This window comes from Gobius niger (genome assembly GCF_951799975.1).
Source record: "Gobius niger genome assembly, chromosome: 6".
In the NCBI taxonomy this organism is placed as follows: domain Eukaryota; kingdom Metazoa; phylum Chordata; class Actinopteri; order Gobiiformes; family Gobiidae; genus Gobius; species Gobius niger.
In genome coordinates this window covers 2,331,487-2,348,263 of record NC_136857.1, presented here as the reverse complement: position 1 = coordinate 2,348,263, position 16,777 = coordinate 2,331,487, and the positions used below count along the sequence as shown (strand labels likewise).

The 16,777-nt window shown below is 41.2% G+C and overlaps 1 protein-coding gene across 2 annotated transcripts in view; it reads left to right on the top strand.

Moving 5' to 3' along the window:
- Positions 1-16,777, top strand: part of plxna2 (plexin A2) — a 519,114-nt gene that overhangs the window by 416,251 nt on the left and 86,086 nt on the right. For both annotated transcript variants that reach the window (XM_079558784.1, XM_079558785.1), the window contains exons 18-21: positions 397-636; positions 4,360-4,503; positions 7,845-8,079; positions 13,646-13,788. In XM_079558784.1, the coding sequence (XP_079414910.1) occupies positions 397-636; positions 4,360-4,503; positions 7,845-8,079; positions 13,646-13,788 (762 nt within the window). The remainder of the gene's footprint in view (positions 1-396; positions 637-4,359; positions 4,504-7,844; positions 8,080-13,645; positions 13,789-16,777) is intronic.

Genomic DNA, 16,777 nt, shown 5'->3' with positions numbered 1-16,777 from the left:
CCTTCTTCCTTCTTCCTTCTTCTTCTTCTTTCTTCTTCTTCCTTCTTCTTCTTCTTTCTTCTTTTTCTTTCTTCTTCTTCCTTCTTCTTCTTCTTCTTCTTTCTTCTTTTTCTTTCTTCTTCTTCCTTCTTCTTCTTCCTTCTTCTTTCTTCTTTCATCTTTAAAAGCTTCTGCTTGATGGTTAAGATACTCAGACATACAGTATTGTGATTTCCACAAGGTCAGCAGTTGTTCCGCAGTTATGTGGTGAAGATCGAGAGGTTGAGGTGGCTCATGGTCATGAAGATCCAGGGTCCCCCGGTCGCCCTAATGGATGGGATCAGTTTACAGGAACATCGAAGTACACCTGCCTAACCCTGCACTAACTAACATTTACTTCCTGTTCCTTCTGTGCAGGTGTGCAAAGTCCTGAACACCACCCACATGAGCTGCTTGGCCCCCTCCCTGCTGGCCGAGTACCTCCCGGGGCTGGACTCGGTGAAGCACGCGGACGAGTTCGGCTTCATCTTCAACAACGTCCAGGCTCTGCTGGTCTACAATAACACGAACCTCCTGTACTTCCCCAACCCCTACTTCGAACCCCTCAGCGCCTCGGGGGTCCTGGAGCAGAAGCCCGGCTCGCCCATCATCCTCAAGGTATGGAAGAAAACAACCATTCCCTGTCTGTATTTATCTTTATCTGTATGTAAAAACATAAATGTGAGGCAACAAACTCCAGGGAACTTTCAGAATCACAGTTTTCGATTGTTGGGTATCATACGTTTGCTTTCACTTTCAAAGCTAATTCAACTTTACTGCGCATTTTGATTAAAATTGCAGATAACGGAGGACTAAACAAAAATCCAATTACAAAGTGTGAAAGTTAATTAAACAAAGAAGCATTTTTCACTATGGTAATCAAGTGAAGAATTGGATGTTATATAACAAACATTGTGCCATAGAAAATTGACTTTTTTTTTTTTAACTTTTGAATTTGTTTTCACGAAAGGAGGAGTGTTTGGCCTTGATGTTGGCAATAATTGCAAACTTTCTGTCAGAAACTTTCTATCAGAAGATCTCAAAGACTCGTGGAGTTACTGATAAGCAGCAGCAGCAGTGAAGCAGTTATTGTTGAAGCAGATTGAAATTGACAAAACTCCTTCCTGAAATGTTCATCTTTGGATTTCTTTGCTTTTCATATATTTATTTCCCAAACTACACACCGTAAATTCTCTAATACTGGCCTGTGTTCCATTAGCGGCCGGGTCTCCGACAGAGGCCGGGTCTCCGACAGAGGCCGGGTCTCCGACAGAGGCCGGGTTCGCGGCTGGTGGAGGCAAATTAAAGCCGGTCTCTAAAACAGGCCGGGGCTTTTATTAGAAACTATAGCGGTAGAAATATTCCCCATGTTAGGAATTTGTCTCATACTGGTGTAAATGAAAACTCACATGCAGGAAGTAACAAACGGGAACCCGGGCCGAGGGGGACGCTGCGGAGGAGCTGATCCCAGCGTAACTTTGACTCAGATTTAGCCACTTTTCAAACCTCCTGTGATTATATGTGGAAACAGGGAGACAAATGTTTATGACCCTCCAGGGTTTTAATAAAGTCTCCATCGCGTCTTCAAAGCACGTCCAGCTGCTCCGTGTGCAGGTCAGTCCCACGCCTCAAAATAACTCCTCCCATCAGCGCGAGCGTCTCGTCTTCTCTCGGGTCAGTCCCATGATCGATCACAAACACAAACGCTCCGCCTAAACTCGCCTTTTACACAAGATAACAACAAATAATCCGGTCCTTTGGTAAAAACGAAACAGAAACCTGCAGTGACACTGATGTCAAAGCTCCGCTAACAGCAACGAAACACTTCCTGTTGTCCCGACAAAATAAAAGGCGTCAATGTTCCAGCCGCTGGGAGAGGGTTTGAAATGTTAATTAATAAATGAACCTAATAGTTTAGGTGCAAATGGACACAAAGCTCGTTCTTCTTCGTTTTCCTGGTCGTCCGTTTTCAAATAGAAATAAAGGCCTGTCTCTAATTGTGGGCTGGTTCCAATAAAGGCCTGGTCCGAGATGCCCTCGAGTAAATAAAGGCCCCGGCCGATATTAGAGCATTTACGGTACTATACATTCTAAAGACATAATATTCCCTTCTGCCCAACTGCGACAGACCAGTAATGAAGACACAGCCGCTCTCCCCCTGTCAGCGGTCATAATTTCATGCTTGATCGATGTCTAATTCAGTTCACCGCCCTCGTCATGAACTATGGGGCTTACCATAACATTAAGTCTCCTCCATTGTCCTGCGGTCCAGCTGTTGCTGCTCTGATGTCTTTGTCCCCCTGCCTCTCATTTACACTGTAATACGTGACATGTCGGGTTTGTGCTCTCGCTGTATTGTACGATGTGACCCCCGCTGTTTCATTGCTCCAGGGCTGCGGGGATTGTGCTATTGTATTTCAATTGGCCCGAGGACACGAGCAGACTGTACAGTACTTGTTATTTAATCATATTTTCATCGCACAGAAGCCGTTCACAAAGCATATTTGAATTTACCTTTTTAAGCTTGGAAAGTTTGCGGCATTTTCGGGCATAAAACACCTTGTTGAGAGCAAAAGTTTCAAATTGATGTCTGACTTTTTTTCTCTATTCACCTGCAGTGTCTCACCTTAATTTTCGCCTTAATTTTAAGGAGAGACACTACAGGCAAAACTCATTTTTCTCAGGTTTTGGGCCAAATTGGTCTCTGAATATATAAGCTTTCACCTGGAAACAAAAATATACCTTATCTTCACAATAACATGTTTACATATTGATTCAATGTTTCCCCTTAGACTTATATGACAATGCAATTTCAAGGACCTTTTTCAACACATTTTGCTATAATTGTGGCGACACTTAAGAAGCACCTAAAGACTTCAGATTTTCCAGCTTTGAACTGAACAATATTTTGAAGATTTTTTCAGAGGGATTTTTAAATATCTAATTCCTTGCCTGATTTATTGACTTTTGATGTCAATTTATTTTTTACTAATTTTTCCACACACAAAAAAATGCTTATTTTAAAACTAAACAAGAAATACAAAATCCCCTCTTGGTAACTCATTCATCAATAAAATGAAACCATACATTTGAATGTAGCTCTATCCATTATTCAGATTTCGTCGCAGAAAAGATGGGACATTTTTGGGCATTTGTGGGCATAAAACACCTTGTTTTTATATGAAAAGATAAAATGACACACACACTCTCACATTTATGCCAATAATCTACAGCAAAAGTTTCAAATTGATATCTGCAAATTATTATTTTTTTCCCTATTCACCTACAGACTTGTAGCATTTTATTGTCTAGACCAGTGGTTCTCAACCTGGGGGTCGCGAGACAAATTTAGGGGGTCGCCAGATCATTTAGATAAAATAGCCATATTTTCATTAGCATATAATCTGATATTTTATTGTAGCACATGTTTGCTATTTTACCAGAGTGCCAATATTTGTTTGTAGTTTGATGAATTTCATTTTTGTTTGTTTGTTTTTTAACCCCTTAACTCCCACCTGAACCGAGCACATTTTCTCCAGTTTGGCTTTACCCCAATCCAAAAGCTTCTGGAAAAAAGCTGTGACGAAAACAATGATGGAAATGGGACAAAAAAGTGACAAAAAATTGACGAAAAATTTATAAAAATGTGACAAAAAAAATACGAAAATGTGACAAAAATGTGACAAAAATTTGATAAAAATTTGATTTGAAAAAATAAAAAAAATTGACAAAAATTGACCAAAAAAAATGACAAAAATTGAAAAATGATGGAAAAAAAAAATGTGATGACGTGAGGAAAAAGATCCTCTCGGTTCAGGCGGGAGTTAAGGGGTTAAGAATTATGTAGGCTACAATTCCTATTTCTCACGGCGTGACCCGAGCGGGGGTCACGAATCCCTTTTACTGTTAAAATGGGGGTTGCGGCGCCAAAAGGTTGAGAACCACTGGTCTAGACTACGTAATGCTGCCTGTTTTCATTCTTCATTTACACAAACAATTACCGTTCACTCACCTTATAACACCCTTTTTTTTGGACGAGGTTTTGTCAAGAAATGTTCAGTATTTATAAGACAGCGGGCCATTTATTCATTATTAATTTACATTTTCTTTTATAACTTTCTTCTGTGATTGACAAAAACTCATTAACATCGCATTGCTTTTTTATCAGACATGAACTAAGGATGCTTTTGACTGTGCCGTCCCCTCTCTTTGATGTCTTTGTCGGGACGGCCCCCCCCCCCCCCCGTTCTCCTTTTCACTCTCCTGGGCGACACATTGCCTCTGTATTCTCACTGTAGCGTGTAATGTGACCCCCCGCTGTTTTTGGTTATGTGGCCACAGGGCAGAAACCTGGTGCCGGCGGCGTCTGGAGGAGTGAGGCTGAACTACAGCGTCCTGATCGGGGAGACGCCCTGCTCCGTCACCGTGTCCGAGAGCCAGCTGCTGTGCGAGCCGCCCAACCTCACCGGGCAGTACAAAGTCATGGTCAGTGATCGCACCCTCACAACAGCAGCGCTTTGAGACGCTCGGGGACACAGGCTGGTAAAGTGCAATACCAGTGCAAGGCATTATTGTTATTGCCTTTCAGATGTTTCTGTACGAACCTCTTAACCTGAACTGAGCACATTTTCTCTTGTTGAATGTAAAAGCTTCTTGGAAAAAAGGGTCAAAATAGCGACGAAAACTAGGATGAAAAATTCAACAACAAAGGGCCAGAAAAGTGACAATAACACAATGGAAAAGTGACAAAAATGCTACAAAAGAGTGAAAAAAAGGGACAAAAACACTACAAAAAAGTGACGAAAACACAACAAAAAAGTGATAAAAAACACTACAAAAAAGTGATGAAAACACTACAAAAAAGTGATAAAAAACACTACAAAAAAAGTGACGAAAACACTACACAAAAGTGATAAAAAACACTACAAAAAAGTGATAAAAAAACACTACAAAAAAGTGATGAAAACACTACAAAAAAGTGACGAAAACACTACAAAAAAGTGATAAAAAACACTACAAAAAAGTGACGAAAACACTACACAAAAGTGATAAAAAACACTACAAAAAAGTGATAAAAAAACACTACAAAAAAGTGATAAAAAAACACTACAAAAAAGTGACAAAAACACTACAAAAAAGTGATAAAAAACACTACAAAAAAGTGATGAAAGCACTACAAAAAAGTGACGAAAACACAACAAAAAAGTGACGAAAACACTACAAAAAAGTGATGAAAACACTACAAAAAAGTGACGAAAACACAACAAAAAAGTGACGAAAACACTACAAAAAAGTGACGAAAACACTGCAAAAAGTTAACCTGGCTACACCAGGCTGCTGTGTCCGCTCAAATCATTTTGAACTGCACAGCAGCCTGAGGACCATGGCCGAAATTTTCGCATGGATTTGGGAACCAATCACAAAACGAGGAGGGACAGAAAGACGATGACGAGCTGTTCGACATACGGTATTGTAGTTTATTTACGGATATAAAAAAAAAAGTTTATTTACGGATCAAACATGACAGCAGCAGACGGGACGCTATTTTTTGATCAAGCTTTAGACCGTGTTCTAAATACAGTAGTTTAGGTCAAAAGTTCACAGCGGGTACCTCATACGATGATACGATTGGCTGTGGCCTCGTGCAGACGCAAGATAGACATTCGTAAGCCACACCTCTCCTACGAGAAAATTAATTGGTCGTCCCCAGACTAAATATCACTTGTGATTTTAGTCGGGCGTTAGCCAGGCTAGCAAAAAGTGACGAAAACACTACAAAAAAGTGACAAAAACACTTCAAAAATGTGATAAAAATACAACAGAAAAGTAACAGAAACACAAAAAAAGAAAAGAAAAGAGTGACATTAAAGCACCGACAAAAACACCACCAAAAAATTGCGAAAACATGACAAAAAGACTTCAGAAATGTGACAAAAACGCGATGACAGAGTGACAAAAAAGTCACGATCAGTTTCGTAGGTCTTAGCTTTCAAATGGGGCCTTTGGCATAGGCTGTGAGCTCTCAGGTCACTTTTTTGTCTTATTTTTGTTGCCTGTTTTGCTGCGTTTTCATCCTTTTATATTTGGGTAAAGTCGAACTGGAGAAAATGTGCTTGGTTAAGACGGGGGTTAAGAGGTTAAAACCTGAACAAAGAAAATGTAAACTACTTTGATAAATCCAAAAACATGACATTTGGACTTGCAACTATAGCAAACACCCAAGACTTCCACAGCTCTAGTTGTAATGTTTTCCTCTGGCCTTGGAGCCGTGTTTTCTCTGTGCACTTGTTGTTCATTCAGCTGCAGGAGTCGGGTCAGGGCCAGAGCAATGAGTGTGCGTTCACAGTCAAAAGGTTCAGTCGGAAACCGCCGGCAATTATTTCGAGATGGCGGTTATGTTGATGGAGTCCAGCCCCGGTCAAGCCCCTCTCAGCGGCAGGTTGGAAATCAGGCTTTCGGATTCCGCTCACAATATTGTCATCTTATGGGGCCAAATGTTTTGACACTATGGGTCGTTTGTGTCTAAACTTTATCGTGTTTGATGGTGCTGGTCTTCCAAGAAATTGTTGTGAAGATTTTTGAACTTGGAAAAAGTGAGAGGCGAACCACATACTCTATTTATTGAATGGTGTTTATATATTTTTAATAAAAGAGCAAAAGTAACGTAAACACATTGATTGGTTTCAATCTTAATATTCAGCTATAGACGACTGTTTATTTAATTTGTACCATTTAGAGATTAGGGATGAAAGATTTTAAGATGGAGGCAGTGTTCATTTCATCGACTAAAATATTTAGTCTTAATTTTAGTCAAAGTGATATTTTTGTGACTAAAATTGGACTAAAACTAAATTAAAAGTTTCTCATGAGACTAAAACTGTGACTAAAATGTCCAGATATTTTAGTCGACTAAAATAAGACTAAATAAAAATGAAAGGGAGAGACTAAAATCATCCAAACTTGTATTGAGCGTCTGAAAGAGCCTCAGATCATGTAAATTCTCTGCTAAAGGATCAGCTCTGAGCTTTGTTCATGTGGAGCAGCTCCATGAGGCAGAGGAACAACATTAAATATGATTATAATGAATATTATCAATGCAAAATCCACAAAATTAGTCTTAAATTTAGTCGACTAAATTTACTTGCAATTTTAGTCGACTAAAACTAGACTAAAATTGAAAAGATTTTTTCGACTAAATCTCGACTAAAATTAAATTACATTTTAGTCAAAAGACTAAAACTAAATTAAAATATGTTGTCAAAATTAACACTGGATGGAATCACAATTTTTCACTCTTTTTAGCAGTTTTCTGGTGAAATACAAACTTATTTATCACATACAAATAAGCTCACACCAGTCCACAAAGTCTATGATGACTGACCGGTACTCCAGGTCGTTCACCCTTAGACACACAGTACACGATGGCGGAGTCGTCGGAGAACTTCTGGAGATGACAGCTGTCCGTGTTGTATGTGAAGTCCGATGTGTAGATGGTGAAGAGAAACGGTGAGAGGACGGTGCCCTGTGGGGCCCCGGTGCTGCAGACGACCACCTCAGACTCACAGCTGCGCAGCCGCACATACTGTGGTCGGTCCGTGAGGTAGTTGATGGTCCATGCAGTGAGATGTTCTATTACAGTACGTATCTAGTATATATCCAGTTTTATTCCGGCAGCAAGAAAGTAATCAAAGGGACGTGCTCCACTGTATAAAATAGCCTGAAATCCAATCTATCATATCTTGTTAATATCAGGATGTTGTTGCTATTGATGCTTTTTGTGTGTGTCTAATTAGCACTAACACACTCCCGTATCATCCCTCCTCCAGGTCCAGGTGGGGGGTCTCCACGTGTCCCCCGGCTCGGTGCACATCATGTCGGACTCGCTGCTCACCCTGCCGGCCATCGTCAGCATCGCGGCCGGAGGAGGCCTGCTGCTCATCATCGTCATCCTGGTCCTCATCGCCTACAAGCGCAAGTCCCGGGAGAACGACCTCACGCTCAAGAGGCTGCAGATGCAGATGGACAACCTGGAGTCCCGGGTCGCCCTGGAGTGCAAGGAAGGTGGGTTTCGAGTGGCACAAGATGGCGCAGCAGGAGTAACAGCTGAGGTTGAGTTTGCAGTAACAATATTAGTAGTAGTTGAAACATGTATGGCAGTAGAGGATTTTGTTGAACATTCAGTTTTATACACCATTATGTCACTAGAGCAACTAAACTGTTTTAAAACCCAAAACCTGACACCAAACAAGCTCCAGACCAGAGTTCATTTTGTCGACTAATATATTCAGTTATAATTTTAGTCAAGGTTATGTTTTTTAATGACTAAAACTAGACTAGACCTAGATTAAAAGTTGCTAACCTCTTAACTCCCACCTGAACGGATCCCATTTTCTCCAGTTTGGCTTTAGCCTAATCAAAAAGATTCTTGGGGAAAAAGCACCAAAAATGTGACAAAAATGCGACAAAAAAATACAACAAAAAAACTTGACAAAAATGTGACAAAAATTCAACTAAAATTCAACAAAAAGTGACAAAAAGCTCAACCAAAAAGTGACAAAAACTCAACGAAAATGTGACCAAAATGTAACAAAAACTCAACAAAAAAAATGACAAAAATTCAACAAAAAGTGACAAAAACTCAACAAAAATGTGACAAAAATTCAACAAAAATTCAACAAAAATGTAACAAAAATGTAACAAAAATTCAACAAAAATTCAACAAAAATTCAACAAAAAATCAACAAAAAATCAACAAAAAATCAACAAAAAATCAACAAAAAATCAACAAAAAGTGACAAAAAGCTCAACCAAAAAGTGACAAAAACTCAACAAAAATGTGACAAAAATGAAAAAAAAGAAAAGATACATACAACATACAAAAGGTGACACAACACAGCAACAACGCAAGGAAAAAGGTCAGTTTTGTGGGTCTTAGCTTTCAAATGAGGTGTTACACAGCCAAAAGAGGACATAATTTGCATTGCATTCGGTTTAGGCGGGTGGTAAGAGGTTAATGAAGCTCCATGAAGCTGAGGACCTTGATTAAACATGATTATAATAAATATTATAAAATTGAAGAGAATTATTTGACAAAATCTTGACTTAAAGTAAATGACATTTTTGCAAAAAAAAAACAAAAAAAAAAAACCTGACCTGATTCTCAGATTCTCACTTGATTCCGCCCCCGCCCACTTTTGCCTCTTTTTGCCTTGTCCCGGCACCTCCTTTGCTTTGACACTTCCGGTACAGCGCAAAAGGAGAAGAGGGAAAATGTCCGCCGCTAAAATCCGATGTCTAGTAGATTGATTTGTGTAAAATGTCCAACGTTCACTCACAAGTCAACACTGCACCGTTTCTTTCTGCGGAGCAACTGATTTTATCTTGACTTCACAAGCCCTATGTGAACTGATCGCAGAAAAGGGACGGGCACAATTCCGGAATAGGGTGAATATATTAAAATACATTGTCAAAATGAACACTGCTTCGGAGTCCAAACGATCGTGGGTCCTCAAAATGAAGCTGTTTGAAGAGAACCTCATTTAATTAAATCCTCTTCCTGTGATCAAAGCAAAACTGCAATGGTTATAAGTCAATTTAATTTTAATTTTTCGGATTTTACTTCCAGATTGGGATATAGAACAGTTTTCACACTAGGTAGAACAGTTTTCACATATATATTTCATATATTTCACACATTTATAGGACCCTCCAAGTACCACCAGCCCGAGTTCAAGGTCAAATAGAACTTAAGTGTCTATGAAGGGCCGGAAATACACCTAAATTGGACTACATTATGTGCAGTGGGAGAAAACCTTGTCTAAACCAGAAAAACACTAACTACTAAAGCATATATGAAATTATCTCAACATAAAATGGGGACAAATATCTAAAATTGCCGATGACCCTGAGATCCACCATGAGAACCACTGCTGTAGGAATGTCATTGCCATCCGAGCTCTCCTTGAAGACACGCTGCGGATTTCAGGGACGCTGTTGTTAATGTGTGCCGTGTACAGCGCGCTGCACTAAAGCCTCCTATACTAAATTATGTATTGAAGATTTCCTTTTTCTTCGATGTAGGTCATGGAGTCATTTTAGCTCCATTTCACATTAACGCCAGGCAGCTCGTGTCAGTTAGCCCCTGCATTTGACCCGCCTTGTCATGGACTTAAGTACTTACATTTCTATCTATAGTCTTCCTCAGTATAATCCTAATCTCATACACGCCATATATTCAAATGTATATATTTGTCTTATAAAATTAGCTCTTCCTCGACCAGTCGGAGATGCCCGCACCCTCTTGCAAGATTAGCTTATACTCCAGGGTTGCCATACGTGTTTATTTATTTAGCAAGTGCCCGCCTTATCTCCTCTTTGGTGTCCGTGACCTATGACCTTCTGGACCGCTGCAGATAACCCAATAAAGATTTTCTACTAGATTATAATCTCCCTGATAAATTAGCGAAAGCCCGTGGGATCTGCAGAGACCTAAACCCTTGCCAATAACGTTATTAGGTTGATCTTTCAAACGGCCCACCTAGATAGCAAAGCAAATAATGGGGGCCTTTTTAATGTCTTTGATTTCATTCCCAGCGTTGAGATAACACCTCGGGCACAAAGGGTCGGTAAAGGAAGAGATTACTGGCCTCGGGGGCTTCTTTACAATAGAGTTATTTGTGGCTCTAACCCTGCGAAGTACAAATGCTTCTATTCTATTTAAATGGTGACCCATATGTGATGAACCAATTATTGTGAATTAAAATAGCTAGAACTTAAAAAGAAGCATCGTTGCATTATTGTATGAGCTTTAAAGGTCGATCAAGATGAAATGCCTTGGTCTTGGAAAGTCTAAAACATTGGGGCTTTTGGTGCTTTAAGAACTGTATCACGAAGGAACGTTACAAGTCATTGCTTAACTTTAACATTCTCAAAATGAAATACGCTACAAGTGTTTCATGTCTTTGAATTCATTCCAATGTTGCCATTCTTTACCACTCTGAAAGGGGTTACTTTGCACATCTATTGTTTGGAACAGGTGCGTATAGACGGCACATCGCCCTGTTCTTCTCTGAGTGGAAAAATGTCTGTTTGCAAACATCTAATATGAATGGCATGGACCAATCAGAGTTTAGATGGGGTTTTTCTTAGACAAAGCATAACCCGGAAACGTTTAACTTCAAGCAATGTGTGACTTTTTGGGCACTGCTTTGGAAGAAATCCCACCCCGGAGCAAAACGTGGGACAAAGGGCCGGCCCCCTGACTTACAGAGGGCCAGGACTCCCCTGAAAAAGAGATTCTTAATCTCAGTGGGACAATCCTGGTTATATAAAGGTCAATAAAATAGAGCACAAGTTCCTGAGCATGTCAAAAAAAAAAAGTAAGTCTCTAACCCATTCCTGTGCGGAGTTATGAAGAAATAGCCAGAATGCTCACTCCAGCCACTAGGGGGAAGTATAAATAAGAAAAGAAAGAATTCCAAAGGTGTCCAGCAGAGGGCACTGACACAAGAAGAGATCAGGATACAAACAACACATTATAATCACGTGGTAAATGGACAGTCTGTCCCTGGTGACTTGCAAGTGACGTGACATTAGTAGCCGAAATGCAGTCAAAAAGTACCGAGGCGATCTGTGGTAGAAGGTCCTTTATTCAAACATACATCCATTTTCTTCCACTTGTCCGTTGCCGGGTCGTGGGGGCGGCTGTTGGAGTTGCCCAAATCACATTGCACCAGCCCCTTATGGCTCCTCCTGCAGGTGGTGGGTCCACAGAGGGACGGCCTCATGATTAAACGGGCCTGTTGGTCTCTCATAAGGAGCTTCTGAACCGCTCTGTGTCTGACCCGTCACCTATAGGACCTGTTTGCCATAGGGAGACCCGAAGCCCCCGACAACAGAGCTCCAGGATCATTCAGGTGCTCAAACCCCTCCACCACGTTAAGGTGGCGGTTCCAGGGGGGTTATTCAAACATGTGGGTCTAAAATAACACCAGTGTGTCTTCATCAGAAAGTCACCCGTCCGCTTTCCATAAATGCATTTGCTTTAGAACCACACACTATTCATTTAAAAAAAAGAAAAAGTGAAATAGTTCTGCTGCGGCTACCTTTTCAGCTAATAAGGGACGAGAACTTTGCCGCCCTTGCCTAAACAATACATCAAAAAAATCTGCTTGTCCCCAAATGTCATCATTGTGCCCCATCAGCAAAAACCCCCAGTCGGTTTTGTATTTGTGTGTGTGTGTGTCCTGTGGATTTCATCAGCCTTTTGGACCTTATTACCCGCGCTCCCCTCCGGCCGCCCTATCCGCTCCGCGCGGAGTTAGCATGCACGCCGGGTCGCGAGCATCCCCTTTATCTCTCTAATACCAGCACACATACATGCTGCTCTAACAGGGGGAATCAGTCACACGCCGGCGTTCCGAGGGGAAAAAAAAGCCAAGATTAATGTTTAAACCATTAGCGGCGTCTTGGCTCGAGGCGTGGATTTGGTTCGGTGTCTACGGCAGAGGACTTCCACAGGGCTCGGGGCGGCGAACAAGTTGGACGACCACTGCTGCTTTTGTGATTGGCTGAGCACGGGGAGCCCCAGAACCTTATCCCTAGGGGCACGTGGCGCAGGGCAGCACCGCCTGTACGGCCGAAAGCGCCATCTCAAGCCGGGATGGGGCCAATTAACTACTCCTCACCTGCTGCCTTGAACCGATACGGCACGATTTGAAGGAACCCAATTTACAGTGCGGGTAGACGGAGTCGACTTAGAAGGGAGCGAAGGGGTAGAAGTGTGACTTAAGGTGACGGGCTGGAGCTGTCAGAGGCATCACAAGGGTAAATAAAGATAATAAGAGTTCGCGTTTGCTCCGTTGAGACTTTGGGACAAGTTAATTTCCATGCAGCAGGTCCCAAGTCGGCTTCCGGGGGCGCTGTCAAGATAGATGCTACTTTCTTTTTTTTTTTTTTTGGGAGAAGGGATTTTACTCTTTGAATTCGGGCTTTAATTGGGCTTCCTGTACCCGTCACCTATCGCGGTATGCAAAAAAATGCGGGGTTCGGTAATTACTTTTCACTTTTGAAGCACCTGCCATATTGTCAAAGCGTCGGGATTTCCTGACCGAAGCGTTAAAGTAAAAAAATAATCCTCATAATTACCGTTTGTTCTTGTTTTGTTTTGTCTACAACATCTGAAACATTTGGAAACTTCGCACGACCTCAGTTTTTTTTGACGCAATCCCAATCCCAAACTTGGGAAACGAGGAGAGTAAGATCTGTAATAAACGAGAGAAAGCAGCCGAATAGACTTTTCTTTGCTGTTCCTGGAAGTAAATCGTCTTGCATCTGTTTTTATGTTCAATTCTGTCCATTTGTTTGGCGTCTTCTTTTTCCCTCCGCTCTCGGTGACAATCACAGCCGTGGAGTTGGAGGGTAAATTGGTCTCCGTTTTGAACAAATAACACATTAACAGAATTGCCGACAGAAGTGAAATGCTTTTGTTTGAATGCTACCTGCTACGAAATGCGTTTATGAGTTTTTTGAAACACCCATAAATCGTCTTAAACTGCGGCGGAGACGAACAGCGCTGTAAATAAAGCATGTTCAGAGCTTAACGTTTGTTCGATCTTCTTTTTCCAAGCCTTTGCCGAGCTGCAGACGGACATCAACGAGCTGACCAGTGACTTGGACCGGGCGGGCATCCCGTACCTGGACTACAGGACGTACGCCATGAGGGTCCTGTTCCCGGGCATCGAGGACCACCCCGTTCTCCGGGAGTTGGAGGTACGTGACGTTTTGAAATTCGGAGATTCTCATAATTCTGGAAAAACGTCTCGACAAACGTAAGATTTTTTTTTGTTGTGACCTATTGTGTTCACTGTCCACACTCTCGATCAAACCGCAGTAGTGAAAAAATGTGTGCCAGTTTTAGCGACATGTGTGTGGGCGAAGTGAAACATCTACGTTAAAACCCTTTCAAACTCTCGGAATGGATTAGAGCTGAGGCTGTGAAGTGTTGCACTGGCTTACAGGCTGCAAGCTCTACGGTCATGAAGCTTTTTAAGATTCAGGTAAAGCCGAACTGGAGAAAATATGCTCGGTTAAGGCGGGGTTGAAGAGGTTAAAAAAGCCCATCATGTGACATAATCTCAATAATACTAAACATTAGGGGTGGGAACCTCTGGTCACGTCACGATATGATACGTGATACATGGCTCATGATAACGATAACATTACGATACGATGCGATACTCCGATAATCGATATATTGCACAAAAATAACCTACGATGCATCACGTTTTTTATAGAAACATGCAATTTTTTACCTTTTTTATCCATCGTTTACATTGTTTTCATGTGCTTTGTACACCTTTTACTCACTACTGCCGCCTCAGGTCTTATGCGTAACTGCAGCTTCTACATTGAGCTCGTGCATGGCGGCACCTTGGACCCGAAGCAACAACTCTTTGAGTGACAGTGCAGGATTTTAGAAGCAGTTTTTCATTCTACACTATAGGACAGGGGGAGGCAACGTCAGGCCCGAGGGCCAAATCCGGCCCTTCAGCACAGAACCTCTGGCCCCCAAGATGATTTTGAGAAATATTATTATGCAAATCAGAGATCAAATACCTGTTAAAGTACCCTAAAAATGAGAGAAATAGTGTCAGTATTATAGATGTCCTGGCAGAACGTCCCACTTGGTCATTTTATATAAAGTAAAACAGGGATTCTAGACCCAAAAGTGGGTCGAGGAACCATTTTCAGTGGGTCTCGAGTCTAAAGGGAACTTTTATTCAATATTTTCCATCTGAAACTGCATGGGAACACAATGCACAACGTAGTGTGTTAATTTTTTTGTTATTGGGTTGTTTTGATCATAATTTCAGTCTTGTTCAACAAAAACTTGTGTGGGCTTAATGTTGGGTCCCGAAGCCACTTTAGAACCACTGATGTTAAACATTGGTATTTGCAGAAAAAAGTTCTTTACTTTCGGCTACAATGGTGAGGTTCGGCCCCTGGTGTTTTGGCGAAGATGAAAATCGGCCTCCACGACCCATGTAGGCCAAACTTGCCTACATGGCTGGAACATGTAGGGGGAGGAAAATGCATAATTTTAACTTTTTTTTTTAACTCTGTATAGTCCCTTTCAATAAATCTATAAATAAATAAATGATTCCTGATTCCCTGACTGATCTGTCAGTGGCATCACTTCATTTATATCTAAACAAACAAGAAAGCACAGTCCTGTTTCAAAAGGAATAAATCAACCTCACAATGATAGGATTTTAAATTATAATATTATATTATATTATAAATCATTGAAAGTAATATATTTGAGACACAATGTTTGGTCCAAGTGCTTAAAATTGCAGTGCTGCCCTCTACTGTTCGGACTGAATTATTGATCCCTATACCTCATGAATATGCGTGACGTCCTCAAAAGTCTCGCATTTGACTCGTTTGATATCGTAATAAAAATGATTGGTATTGTATTGTCTCGAAAAATATTGGGATATGTTACAAAATCAATATATTGTCACACCCCTAAACATCATCCACAAACAACATATAAATAAATCCCACCTTTGTCATAACTGTAGAGGGCACCCTTTTGGATGAAATAAGCTGACATGAAACCCGTATATTTTCAGCGAATATATTCAGCAGAGTCCGGGTTGTTGCCACAGGTGCAGTGAGTGACAGCGTGTCGGAGCGCTGGAGGGGAGAGGACACCAGTGTGCTGTTATACACAACACTCCAAACATGTACTCTTGAAATGTAGGCTCCCTGGTGGGAAACGGGGGCGCTGGCTATTTCACCCACGGCCAGCTTCACGACGAGGGGTAATGAACTGAGTAATGCCCCAATCCTCCGGCAGGGCTGCTGGTTCTGGCGCCGGGTTGGGAAACGCGGGACTGGTTAACACATTTTGGTCCCCTTCACATCGCCGTATCACTGCGGGGGTCGGAGAGGGAGTTAGCTTAACACTTTGACTCACTGGAGAGAGATCGTGCCACTTAATAAGGCGAGACACTGCAGGTGAATAGGGAAAAAATGTAAATTTACAGATATCAATTTGAAACGTTTGCTGTCGATCACTGGCATAAATGTGAGAAAAAAATACATAGCAAGTTTTCTGTCATTTTGTCTTTTCATATAAGAACAAGGTGTTTTATGCCGAAAAATGCCCCAATTTTCCCATCTTTTCGGCGACGAAATCTGAATAATGGATAGAGCTCAAACTTATGGTTTCATTTTATTGATGAATGAGTTGCCAAGACTTTCTCAGAGGGGATTTTGGATTTCTTGTTTAGTTTTGTGGAAAAATTTGTAAAAAATGTAATTTTCGCCTTATTTTTTACATTCAAAACTCAATAAATGGGGCTTAAAGCAGTACTAAGTAACTCTTCCCCCTAGAGGCCATAAGCGCAACTGCAGGTGTAGTAGCAAGTTACGATTTTTTTACTTTTTAATTGTCTTGGAGAGTAAATACTACGCTGACAGGAAAGGCGAAGGGAGAGAGGGTTACTGTACAACCAATTATACAATAGAATTTTTTTTTTTCACTCAAACTTGGCTGTAAATACTGTTTAAAGTGACGTTAGCCCGCAGTTAGCTTTGCCCGTTAGCCTGTTAGCTTCTTCTTCGTGATTACATTAGTGTGTATTGGTGACTCCGCACCGGTGGCAGTGAAGTTGCAAACATGGTTTTCTGGCCAGAGACACCAGGGGGAGATGAAAGACCCTCCAATCATCCCATAAACACTTGTATT